We start from the raw sequence: 12,582 nt of genomic DNA, 5'->3' as shown, positions 1-12,582 counted from the left end.
CAACCGTGCAGTGTGGCTCGGTGGAAAGAGCCCGGGCTTTGGAGTCGGAGGTCATGGGTTCAAACCCCGGCTCCGCCAATTGTCAGCTGTGCGACTTTGGGCAAGTCACTTGGCTTCTCTGGGCCTCGGTTTCCTCGTCTCACTCTCACTCAATGATATTTATTGAGCGCTGACTGTGTGCAGAGCACTGTACTAAGCGCTTGGAAAGTACAATACGATAATAAAGGCATTCCCTGCCCGCAATGGGTGTATAGTCTTGGGGGGTGGCGGGATGGGGGGAGACAGACATCAGAACAAGGAAACAGGCATCAATATAAACAGAATTATAAGTGCTGTGGGGAGGGGAAGAGGGGAAAGAGCAAAACGAGTGAATCACGGTGAAGCAGAAGGGAAGGGGAGCTGAGGAGAAGGGGAACCAAAGATCCAGGGGGTAGAAAAGAGAGCAGAGGCACGTGGGAGCCCATAAAGGGAGCTAGAGGCAGATGGAGGCAAACAAGTCAGGTTGGGCAGCGAGTGGAGGGAGGGGTGTCATCTGGAAAATGGGGATGAAGACTGTGAGCCCCCCGTGGCACAACCTCATCATCTTGTCACCTCCCCAGCTCTTCGAACAGTGCTTTGCACGTAGTAAGCGCTTAATAAATGCCATCATTATTATTTACTCACGCCGCCATGTTCTTCGAAGTGTTCGGTTTGGTGGTCCATGCTGTGGTGCTCAAAAAATAACCAGAGAGTTAAACATGGGCACAGAGACATCCCTCCCCCCGACTCCACCACGGACAGGCCTCATGGTATTTCCTAGTGGGCTGTTGCTCTCATAAAGGAGAGGTGGCATGGCAGAGTGGAAAGAGCCCAGAGGACTCGGGTTCTAATTCTGCCTCTGCCTGCTGTGTCACCTTGGACCAGTAACTTCACTTCTCCGGGCCTCCGTTTCCTCATCTGCCAAATGGGGACTCGACACCTGTTCCCCCTCCTACTTAGGCCTTGTAAGGAGGGACGAGATTCCGTGTCTGACCCGATTGACTCGTTTCTATCCCGGTGCTTAGTACAGTGCTTGGCACGTACCACAGTCAATCACCGTCACCGGTATTCCGCCTCGCCTTCCCGGAAACGTACGTTGGGGAAGCAGCGTGGCTCAGTGGAAAGAGCCCGGGCTTTGGAGTCAGAGGTCGTGGGTTCAAATCCCGGCTCCGCCACTTGTCAGCTGGGTGACTTTGGGCAAGTCACTTAACTTCTCTGGACCCCGGTTCCCTCATCTGTATGTAAAATGGGGATGAAAACTGTGAGCCCCCCGTGGGACAACCTGATTACCTTGTATCCACCCCAGCACTTAGAACAGTGCTTGGCACATAGTAAGTGCTTAACAAATACCAACAGCGTTACCGAGGCTTCGGCCCTCATTCATTCATTCAGTCGTATTTATTGAGCGCTTCCTGGGTGCAGAGCGCTGGACTAAGCGCTTGGGAAGGACAAGTCGGCAACATATAGAGACGGTCCCTACCCAACAGCGGGCTCAGAGACTCAGTTTGCTTCCCGTTCAACTCGCGGGTTTGCCGGGTTTGTTCGTCGTCGCTCAGCCCTTCGGCAGGTTGTGTGGACACCTCACCGTGGTGCCCCCCACCACCCGCTGCCCGGTGGGAGCAAGCGGGAGCCGATATGAGCGGTCGGGCGGACATGGGAGGGTCTTTCTTCCCTGGTGCGGCGGCCACTTACAGCCTCGGTTTTTGTTTCCCTCTCCCTTCCCCGACAGAGAGAGCTCGACGCCACAGCAACGGTGTTGGCCAACCGACAAGATGAAAGTGAGCAGTCTCGAAAGAGGCTCATCGAGCAAAGTCGAGAGTTCAAGAAGAACACTCCAGAGGTGAGGGGAAACGCGATCCGGGAGAAGCGCCTCGGCCCCGCCAACGGGCCTGGTTTCGGCCCGGAGCCGGGTCCTCGGATTAAATCCCGGGCCGGAGCCGGGCCCGGCCCTTCCCAGGCGTGCGGAAGTGCGGCGCCGCGTCCCAGTTAAGTCGCGTTGGTTCGGGCTCGATCGCGAATTTCAGGTTTCGGACCCGTGCCCTTCGCCGGTGGTCATCCGGAAGGCCGGGTCCGATCCCAGCAGGTGCGGTCACGCTCCCCCCGGCCCATTGTTCCGACCACAGCGAGAGACGAAAACTCTTGATGGCCGGATTGGAGAGCTGGCAGCGGCTGTCGGCACGACCCTCCCGCTGTTTCCCCTAGACCCGCCGTGGCTCCCCGTTTTTCCCCGGGGCTGCGGGAGCGGGGCGGGACAGGGATCTCGATGAGGGGAGGACAAGGAGAGCTTAGAATCAGTCAATCGTATTTATTGAGCGCTTACTGTGTGCAGAGCACTGTACTAAGCGCTTGGAAAGTACAAGTTGGCAACATATCGAGACGGTCCCTACCCATCAGTGGGCTCAAAGAGCTACCGGGCCAGATTGCCACCGACGGGAGGCTCATTCTGTGCCGCGGATGGTGACCCTGCTGTCTGGCCAGAGAGTCCGGCCCACGAACTACCTTCCTCCTCCAATCCGCCAATCACAATTCCCCCTTCAAGGTCCTACTGAGGGCTCACCTCCTCCAGGAGGCCTTCCCAGACTAAGCCCCCCTTTTCCTCAACTCCCCCTCCCCTCCCCATCGCCCCAACTTGCTCCCTTTACCCCCCTCCCTTCCTCACAGCACTTGTGCATAAACGTACATATCTATAATTCTATTTATATTAATGCCTGTTTACTTGTTTTGATGTGTATATATCTCTAATTCTATTTATTTATATTGATGCTATTGATGCCTGTTTACTTGTTTTGATGTCTGTCTCCCCCCTTCTAGACTGTAAGCCCTTTGTGAGCTGGGATTGCCTCTATTGCTGAATTGTACTTTCCAAGTGCTTAGTCCAGTGCTCTGCACACAGTAAGCGCTTAATAAATACGACTGAATGAATGAATGACTGCTTTGCACATAGTAAGCGTTCAGTAAATACGTTTGAATTCATTCATTCATTCAGTCGTATTTAGTGAGCGCTTACTGTGTGCAGAGCACTGGACTAAGCGCTTGGAAAGTACTAATCGGCAGCATATAAAGAGCACAGGCTTTGGAGTCAGAGGTCGTGGGTTCTAATCCCGGCTCCACCACTTGTCAGCTGTGTGCCTTTGGGCAAGTCACTTCACTTCTCTGGGCCTCAGTGACCTCATCTGTAAAATGGGGGTTAAGACTGTGAGCCCCCCCCCCGTGGGACAACCTGATCACCTTGTAACCTCCCCAGCGCTTAGAACAGTGCTATTCACATAGTAAGCGCTTAATAAATGCCATTATTATTATTATTATTATTATAAGGGACAGAGCCCAATCCTGCGAGTCAGAAGCTCAGTGGTCAAGGCCACTTGTCCGCTGTGTGACCTTGGCCAAGTCACTTCACTTCTAACAAATGCCATCGTTATTATTCTTATTCTCTGTGCCTCAGTTACCTTGTCTGTAAAATGGGGATTGAGCCCCTCGTGGGACAAATCCAACTCGATTTGCTTGAATAATAATAATAATAATGATGGCATTTATTAAGCGCTTACTATGCGCAAAGCTCTGTTCTAAGCGCTGGGAATCCACACCAGGGCTTAGGACAGTGCCTGGCACATAGTAAGCGCTTAACAAATACCACAATCACGATTATTGTTATTGTTGTTATTATTCCTACTGTGCTTGGCATAGAGTAAGCACTTCACAGTTATTGTTGTCGTTGATGTCGTCGTTAGGTCCGTGAAACTTTGAGGCCAGGCAGACTAACCACGTCTGAATCACCCTCGTGTGGGAAGCGGCCTGGCTTTAGCGGAAGTTGTGGGTTCTAATCCTGCCTCCACCACTTGTCTGCTGTGGGACCCTGGGCCGGTCGCTGTACGTCCCCGTGCCTCAGTTACCTCATCTGTAGAATGGGGATTAAGACTGTGAGCCCCATGCGGGGACAGGGACTGTGCCCGGCCCAATTTGCTCGTATTCACCCTGGCATTTAGAGCTGGCACCTTGTAAGCATTTAACACACACAATACCATTATTATCGTTATTTTTATTAAGGCCATTAGCAGCCCCTTTGGATCATCATCAATCGTATTTATTGAGCACTTACTATGTGCAGAGCACTGTACTAAGCGCTTGGGAAGTACAAATTGGCAACATATAGAGACAGTCCCCGCCCAACAGTGGGCTCACGGTCTAAAAGGGGGAGACAGAGAACAAAACCAAACATACTAACAAAATAAAATCAATAGAATAGATATGTACAAGCAAAATAAATAAATAAATAAATAGAGTAATAAATCTGTACAAACATATATACAGGTGCTGTGGGGAAGGGAAGGAGGTAAGATGGGGATCCAAACGCGGGGCCGCGGAGCCCGAGTCCCCGTCTCGGCTGAAGCCTTCCCGGGCCGGGGCAGCTCCACCGAAAGCCAAGAAGAACGGTGGGAAATTCCACCCCCACGATCGGGCGGCGAGGAGGAGCTATAATAAGAATAATAGCAGTAATATGAGATTAATAATGACGATGCTATTTGCTAAGCGCTTACTCGGTGCCAGGCCCTATTCTAAGCGCTGGGGTGGATACGAGCGGATCGGGTCGGACGCTGTCCCTGTTCGTTCATTCATTCGATCGTATTTATTGAGCGCTTACTGCGTGCGGAGCACTGGACTGAGCGCTTGGGAAGTACAAGGTGGATGGAACAGTGCTTTGCACATAGTAAGTGCTTAATAAATGCCATTATTATTATTATTATTATTATTACCTGTTCTCCCTCCTTCTTAGATTATATGTATATATGTTTGTACATATTTATTACTCTATTTATTTATTTTACTTGTACATAGCTATTGTATTTATTTTATTTTGTTAGTACGTTTGTTTTTGTTCTCTGTCTCCCCCTTTTAGACTGTGAGCCCACTGTTGGGTAGGGACTGTCTCTATAGGTTGCCAATTTGTACTTCCCAAGCGCTTAGTACAGTGCTCTGCACATAGTAAGCGCTCAATAAATACGATTGATGATGATGATGATGATGATATGTTAATAATCCGTTGGACTTTCACTTCTCCAGTTTTATAAGTCGTTCCGTCCGTTTTCCCTTTCTGGTACTGAGCTATTAAAAGAAATTCCACCGGTATTGATTTCTGTTGGTTAAATGACGTGGAAGATCCTCCTTATATCTGTCTCATGGCTTTTTACAGACATTTTTTCCTCCTCAATTAATTTTGAGTCCAGCAGAAGAATGTTTTATATGATGATGATGATGATGATGGTGTTAAGCGCTTACTATGTGCAAAGCACTGTTCTAAGCGCTGGGGAGGTTACAAGGAGATCAGGTTGTCCCACGGGCGGCTCACAGTCTTAATCCCCCTTTTACAGATGAGGGAACTGAGGCACAGAGAATGATGATGATGGTATTTGTTATTTATCTTCCCACCCGCACCCTGTCCTCCCTTCCTGACAATCCAGAATCCTTGACATCCCTCTCATTCCACAATCCCCCCTGTTCCACAGGGGGCTCGCAGTCTCAGTGCCCATTTTCCAGGTGAGGTACCCGAGGCCCAGAGAAGTGAAGTCGATCAGTCGATCGATTGTTGGAGTATTTATTGTCTTTTCGTTCCCACTGGATCAGCCCTCCCCGGCGTTCAGAACCCCCGGTTCCGCCGTTTGGGCCGAGCTTCCCGACTCCCGGCTGCCAGCTGGCCCCGTTTTACAGAGAGGGGAATAATAATAATAATAATAATAATAATAATGGCATTTGTTAAGCGCTTACTAGGTGCAAAGCACTGTTCTAAGCGCTGGGGGGGATACAGGGTGATCAGGTTGTCCCACGGGGGGCTCACAGGCTTCATCCCCATTTGACAGATGAGGTCACTGCGGCTCCGAGAAGTTACGTGACTTGCCCAAGGTCACACAGCAGACATGTGGCGGAGCCGGGATTCGAACCCATGACCTCTGACTCCAGAGCCCGGGGAAATAATAATAATAGCAATAATAATTCTGGTATTTGTTAAGCGCTTATTATGTGCCAGGTAATAATAATAATAATGATGGCATTTATTAAGCGCTTACTATTTGCAAAGCACTGTTCTAAGCACTGGGGAGGTCACAAAGTGATCAGGGTGTCCCATGGGGGGCTCACAGTCTTCATCCCCATTTTCCAGATGAGGTAACTGAGGCACAGAGAAGTTAAGTGACTTGCCCAAGGTCACACAGCAGACAAGAGGCGAAGCCGGGCTTAGAACCCATGACCTTCTGGCTCCCAGGGAATAATAATAATAATAATGATGGTATTTGTTAAGCACTTACTATATGCAGAGCACTGTTCTAAGCGGTGGAAATAATAATAATAATAATGGCATTTATTACGCGCTTACTATGTGTGAAGCACTGTCTAAGCACTGGGGAGGTTACAAGGTGATCAGGTTGTCCCACGGGGGGCTCACAGTCTTCATCCCCATTTGACAGATGAGGTCACTGAGGCACGGAGAAATGAAGTGACTTGCCCAAAGTCACACGGCTGACAATTGGCGGAGCCGGGATTTGAACCCGTAACCTCTGACTCCAAAGCCCGGGCTCTTTCCACGGAGCCACGCTGCTTCTCCTAAATGACTCGCCCAAGGTCACGCAGCCAAATCTTCCGACTCGCAGCCGGACCCCCCTCTCCACTTAGACCCTAACACCATCCGGGTGAAGTCAGAGTTCTCCCCGCTGTATCATATCGTCGCTCAGCCACGCCAGCCTGAATCCCTGTTGGGATTATATCTGTAATTTATTTACTGGAGGCGTAGTTTATTACCGCGGTAATTTATTTATTGTAGCTGTAATTTATTTATTCATATTAATGTCCGTCTCCTCCTGTAGGCCAGAAGCTCATCTTAAGGAGGGAACGTGAGAAGCAGCGTGGCTCAGTGGAAAGAGCCCGGCTTTTGGAGTCAGAGGCCATGGGTTCGAACCCCGGCTCCACCAATTGCCAGCTGGGTGACTTTGGGCAAAGCCACTTCACTTCTCTGTGCCTCAGTTCCCTCATCTGTAAAATGGGGATTAAGACTGTGAGCCCCCCGTGGAACAACCTGATCACCCTGTAACCTCCCCAGCGCTTAGAACAGTGCTTTGCACATAGTAAGCGCTTAATAAATGCCATTAAAAAAAAAACCACGTCTACCAATTCTAGACTGTGAGCCCGCTGTTGGGTAGGGACCGTCTCTATATGTTGCCGACTTGGACTTCCCAAGCGCTTAGTCCAGTGCTCTGCACACAAGAAATACGATTGATTGAATGAATGAATGAATGAATGAATTCTGTTATACTGTCCTCCCCCAAGCATATAATCTTGGTTTTGTTTTGTTCTGTGTCTCCCTCTTCTAAACTGTGAGCCCACTGTTGGGTAGGGACCGTCTCTATATGTTGCCGACTTGGACTTCCCAAGCGCTTAGTCCAGTGCTCTGCACACAGTAAGCGCTCAGTAAATACGATTGATGATAATGATGATATAATCCAGCGCTTTGCACACAGTAAGAGCAAAATAAATAGCACTGATGGATTGAGAACGAGCCCGTCCCATTTGAGGATTTCCTGAATTGCAAGAAGGTAGGCCCGTCTTGGGCATCCGCGGGCACGCGTTTAGGGCCCACTCGCCGGTACAACGGGGGTCCGGCCACCCAGCTGGCAAGCTAAGGGTCCCTTCCGACCCTCGGAGGCGAGGGGCTTCGTCTCCACTCACCGTTCGGAAGCAACCCCGGAGCCGGTTCCCTGCTGGACCTTGTATTTCCCTCCGAGTGACTCAGCCGCGGGTGGAAACGGTAGAAACGCGGGCCCAGCCGGGAGAGGGGAGGTTTTGCCTTCTTGGAACTGGTTGTTTTTTCGAGTTAGGGGAATTGAACGGATGAGAAATTTGCGAGCGTGGTTCCCTCCGGCAGGCGGGGAAAGGGGGGAGGCGTGGGAATTTTCAGCCCCGTCTTTTGGCGGGGCCCGGAGTTTTCAGGTTCAGTTAGAGAGGGCGGAACGGGGCCGAAGACGGAGTGGTAATAATAATAATAATGGCATTTATTAAGTGCTTACTATGTGCAAAGCACTGTTCTAAGCGCTGGGGAGGTTACAAGGTGATCAGGTTATCCCACCGGGGGCTCACAGTCTTCATCCCCGTTTTCCAGATGAGGTAACCAGAGAAGCTAAGTGACTTGCCCAAAGTCACCCAGCTGACAGTTGGCGGAGCCGGGATTTGAACCCATGACCTCCGACTCTGGCATTTATGAAGCGCTTACTATGTGCAAAGCACCGTTATAAGCACTGGGGAGGTTACAAGGCAATCTTACAAGACATTGTTCACATGTTTTGTTGTCTGTCTCCCCCTTCTAGACTGGGAGCCCACTGTTGGGTAGGGACCGTCTCTAGATGCTGCCAACTTGGACTTCCCAAGCGCTTAGTCCAGTGCTCTGCACACAGTAAGCGCTCAATAAATACTATTGAATGAATGAATAAATGAATGACTCCAAAGCCCGGGCTCTTTCCACTGAGCCACGCTGCTTCTCTGCTTCTTCGGGGTAGCACGAAGGGATCTGGGCTTGTCCATTCTCCGCTTGTACGAGTCACAGGAGGGCTTGGGGTCACAGTGCCAGCGCTTAGAACAGTGCTTGGCACATAGTAAGCGCTTAGCAAAGGCCATAATTATTATTATTACCTTTCTCCCCAAAAAGTCAGGGTTGCAGGGGAGGGACATTTTCTAGGCCTTGGCTCCACTCGGGCCTCTGCTCTAAAGAAACCAGCCGCCTGGTAAACCCTCTTATTTTTCTTTTTTAAAGTCAACGAACCGATACGGGAGAACTTGAGTTAAGCGTAATTTTTATTTTAAAATTCTTTTGGCATTAACACATCTGCAGTGTTGATGAGTAGATGGAAAAATGAAATTGTGCCGCTCTCCTGCCGTGTCTCCAGCGTGACAATAAATCAACTTTTTCCCCCCTTTTAAAATGTCTGGCCTTATAATTTATGTTTGTCTAACCCATTACTGAATTCATGGTAGGTGTTTTAGTTGGCAGGGAGTGTTCCAGGGATTCTGTGGCCCTTTTTCCTTTTCTTTTTTCCCCCCCTCCTTTTTTTTTTTTTTTGAATGCAGAGCTTTTGTTAGTCTCTGTAATTACCAGTGGACTTTTCCCTTTCAAGTTGGGGGTTGGAATCTCCTTTGATTCTGAAGGCGTTTCCCTTTTGCTGAAAACAAATGGAAGTCCACATGCACCTTTAAATTGCAGTGACATGGGTTTGGAAAGGGAGTTGTTAAAAATCTCTGTTTGGGGGAAAAATTCAGGTTTGGGAGGTGTGTGTGTGGCGGCGGGGGGAGCGGGAGAGGAGATGGGGAAGCCCTTGGGGGGATTTGGACCTCCACAGATAATAATAATAATAATAATAATGGTATTTTTTAAGCGCTTACTATGTGCAAAAGCACTGTTCTAAGCGCTGAGGGGATACAGGATGATCAGATTGTCCCACGTGGGGCTCACAGTCTTAATCCCCATTTTACAGACGAGGGAACTGAGGCCCAGAGAAGTTAAGTGACTTGCCCAAAGTCACACAGCTGACGAGTGGCGGAGCTGGGATTCGAACCCATGGCCTCTGACTCCAAAGCCCGGGCTCTTTCCACTGAGCCACACTGCTTCATTAATAGTAATGATGGCATTTATTAAGCGCTTACTATGTGCAAGGCACTGTTCTAAGCGCTGGGAGAGATACAAGGTGATCAAGTTGTCCCACAGGGGGCTCACAGTCTTAATCCCCATTTTACAGATGAGGGAACTGAGGCCCAGAGACGTGAAGTGACTCGCCCAAATTCACACAGCTGACAATTGGCAGAGCCGGGATTTGAACCCACGACCTCTGACTCCAAAGCCCGGGCTCTTTCCACCGAGCCACACTGCTTCTCTTGGTAGATCTGATCAGTCACACCGAGTGCTTTCTGCATGCAGAGCACTTACGAGAGTATCAGTCAGTCATATTTATTATTAATAATAATAATGATGGCATTTATTAAGCGCGTACTATGTGCAAAGCACTGTTCCAAGCGCTGGGGAGGTGACAAGGTGATCAGGTTGTCCCGCGGGAGGCTCGCATTCTTAATCCCCATTTTACAGATGAGGTAACAGAGGCCCAGAGAAGTGAAGTGACTTGCCCAAAGTCACCCAGCTGACAGTTGGCGGAGCCGGGATTTGAACCCATGACCTCTGACTCCAAAGCCCGGGCTCTTTCCACTGAGCCACGCTGCTTCTCCATTTACTGAGCACGTACTGTAGGCTGAGCACTGTTGTATGCACTTGGGAGAGCACAGTAGAACAGAGTTCAGTCCAATTGTATTTATTGAGCGCTGACTGTGTGCAGAGCACTGTACTGGAGAAGCAGCGTGGCTCAGTGGAAAGAGCCCGGGCTTGGGAGTCAGAGGTCGTGGGTTCTAATCCCGGCTCCGCCACTTCTCTGCTGTGTGACCTTGGGCAAGTCACTTCACTTCTCTGGGCCTCAGTTCCCTCATCTGTAAAATGGGGATTAAGACTGTGAGCCCCCCGTGGGACAACCTGATCACCTTGTGTGCCCCCAGCGCTTAGAACAGTGCTTTGCGCATAGTAAGCGCTTAACAAATACCATCATCATTATTATTATTAAATAGCAAAATAAGTGCTTACTGCGTGCCAGGCACTGTGCTGAGCGCTGGGGAAGATACAAGACAGTTGGGTTAGACACAGTCCATGTCCCACATGGGACTCCCAGTCTTTATCCCCATTTTTCAGAGGAGGTAACTGAGGCCCAGAGAAGCCAAGTGACTTACCCAAGGTCACCCAGCAGACAGGTTTAGAGTCCAGGTCGGCCCAGAGAAGCAAAGTGACTTACCCAAGGTCACCCAGCAGACAGGTTTAGAGTCCAGGTCGGCCCAGAGAAGCAAAGTGACTTACCCAAGGTCACCCAGCAGACAGGTTTAGAGTCCAGGTCGGCCCAGAGAAGTAAAGTGACTTACCCAAGGTCACCCAGCAGACAGGTTTAGAGTCCAGGTCGGCCCAGAGAAGCAAAGTGACTTACCCAAGGTCACCCAGCAGACAGGTTTAGAGTCCAGGTCCTCTGACTGAGCCCCCTCCTTCCTCTCCCCCTTCCCATCCCCGCCGCCTTACCCCCTTCCCCTCCCCACAGCACCTGTATATATGGATATATGTTTGTACATATTTATTACTCTATTTATTTTATTTGTACATATTTATTCCATTTATTTTATTTTGTTAATATGTTTGGTTTTGTCGTCTGTCTCCCCCTTCTAGACTGTGAGCCCACTGTTGGGTAGGGACCGCCTCTGTACGTTGCCAACTTGGACTTCCCAAGCACTTAGTACAGTGCTCTGCACGCAGTAAGCGCTCAGTAAATGCGATCGAATGAATGAATGAATGAATGAATGACTCGCAGTAAGCGCTCAATAAATACAATTGAATGAATGAATGACTCCAGGTTTGGGCTCTTTCCACCAGCCCACGTTGCTCCGCTGTTTGAGAATACCGACAGTTATTGATTTGGAAGTTCAGGGCCACACCAGTCTCTTTGGGTGAAAAAAATGCAGAGTTTCTCCTTTAAAAAAAAAAATGGGAGAAAAGGAATATTCCAGGAATGTAGCGCATATTTACCCCGCGACCATGGCGTGATGGGAAAGGTGGGACGTTCCCATCGGGCTTCTCCTCAAACTTCCTCCAAACGGTGCAGTTGGACTCCTCCCGGGAATACCAACTCCACTGCACTGGACTCTCCCAAGTGCCCAGTACAGTGCTCGGCACACAGGAAGCGTTCAGTCAGTGCTAGTGGTTGCTGATAATAATAATGATAATAATAATAATAATAATAATAATAATGATGATAGCATTTGTGAAGCGCTTACTATGTGCGAAGCACTGTTGTAAGAGCTGGGGAGGATACAAGGTGAGAAGCAGCGTGGCTCAGTGGAAAAGCCCGGGCTTTGGAGTCCGAGGTCATGGGTTCAAATCCCGGCTCTGCCCATTATCAGCGGTGTGACTTTGGGCAAGTCACTTCACTTCTCTGGGCCTCAGTTCCCTCATCTGTAAAATGGGGATTAAGACTGTGAGCCCCCTGTGGGACAACCTGATCACCCTCCCCGGCGCTTAGAACAGGGCTTTGCACATAGTAAGCGCTCAATAAATGCCATCATCATTATTATTATCAGGTTGTCCCATGTGCCGGAACCCATTTCCCTGGGCAGGGAGACCGGATTTCACAGCCTGTAGGATTTGGGGGAGCGTCACGCCGTAAGGGGTGGGTATTTATAGAGCACCTGCTGCGCGCAGAGCACTGTGCGGACCGCTCGGGATTCGCACCCTTCACTCACCCCTCCCTCAGCCCCACGACGCGTTTGTCCGTATATGTAATCGATTTATTTCTTTTAGCACCCGTCTCCCCCCTCTAGACTGGAATTTCGTTGCGGGCAGGGAACGTGTTTGTTCATTGTTGTATTGTACTCTCCCAAGCGCTTAGTACAGTGCCCTGTACCCAATAATCGCTCAATAAATTCCGGGGGATGAGTGATGTGGAGCAACAGAGTTCG

The 12,582-nt window shown here is 49.8% G+C and overlaps 1 protein-coding gene across 1 annotated transcript in view; it reads left to right on the top strand.

The window, feature by feature from the left end:
* CUX1 (cut like homeobox 1) overlaps window positions 1-12,582 on the top strand; it is a 301,376-nt gene that overhangs the window by 75,549 nt on the left and 213,245 nt on the right. Inside the window, 1 exon segment of the mRNA XM_038759292.1 lies at window positions 1,748-1,858. Within this exon segment, the coding sequence (XP_038615220.1) occupies window positions 1,748-1,858 (111 nt within the window).

This window comes from Tachyglossus aculeatus, chromosome 17 (genome assembly GCF_015852505.1).
Source record: "Tachyglossus aculeatus isolate mTacAcu1 chromosome 17, mTacAcu1.pri, whole genome shotgun sequence".
Taxonomy (NCBI): Eukaryota; Metazoa; Chordata; class Mammalia; order Monotremata; family Tachyglossidae; genus Tachyglossus; species Tachyglossus aculeatus.
The sequence above is the reverse complement of the archived record's forward strand: the minus strand, read 5'-3'. Positions and strand labels throughout refer to the sequence as shown.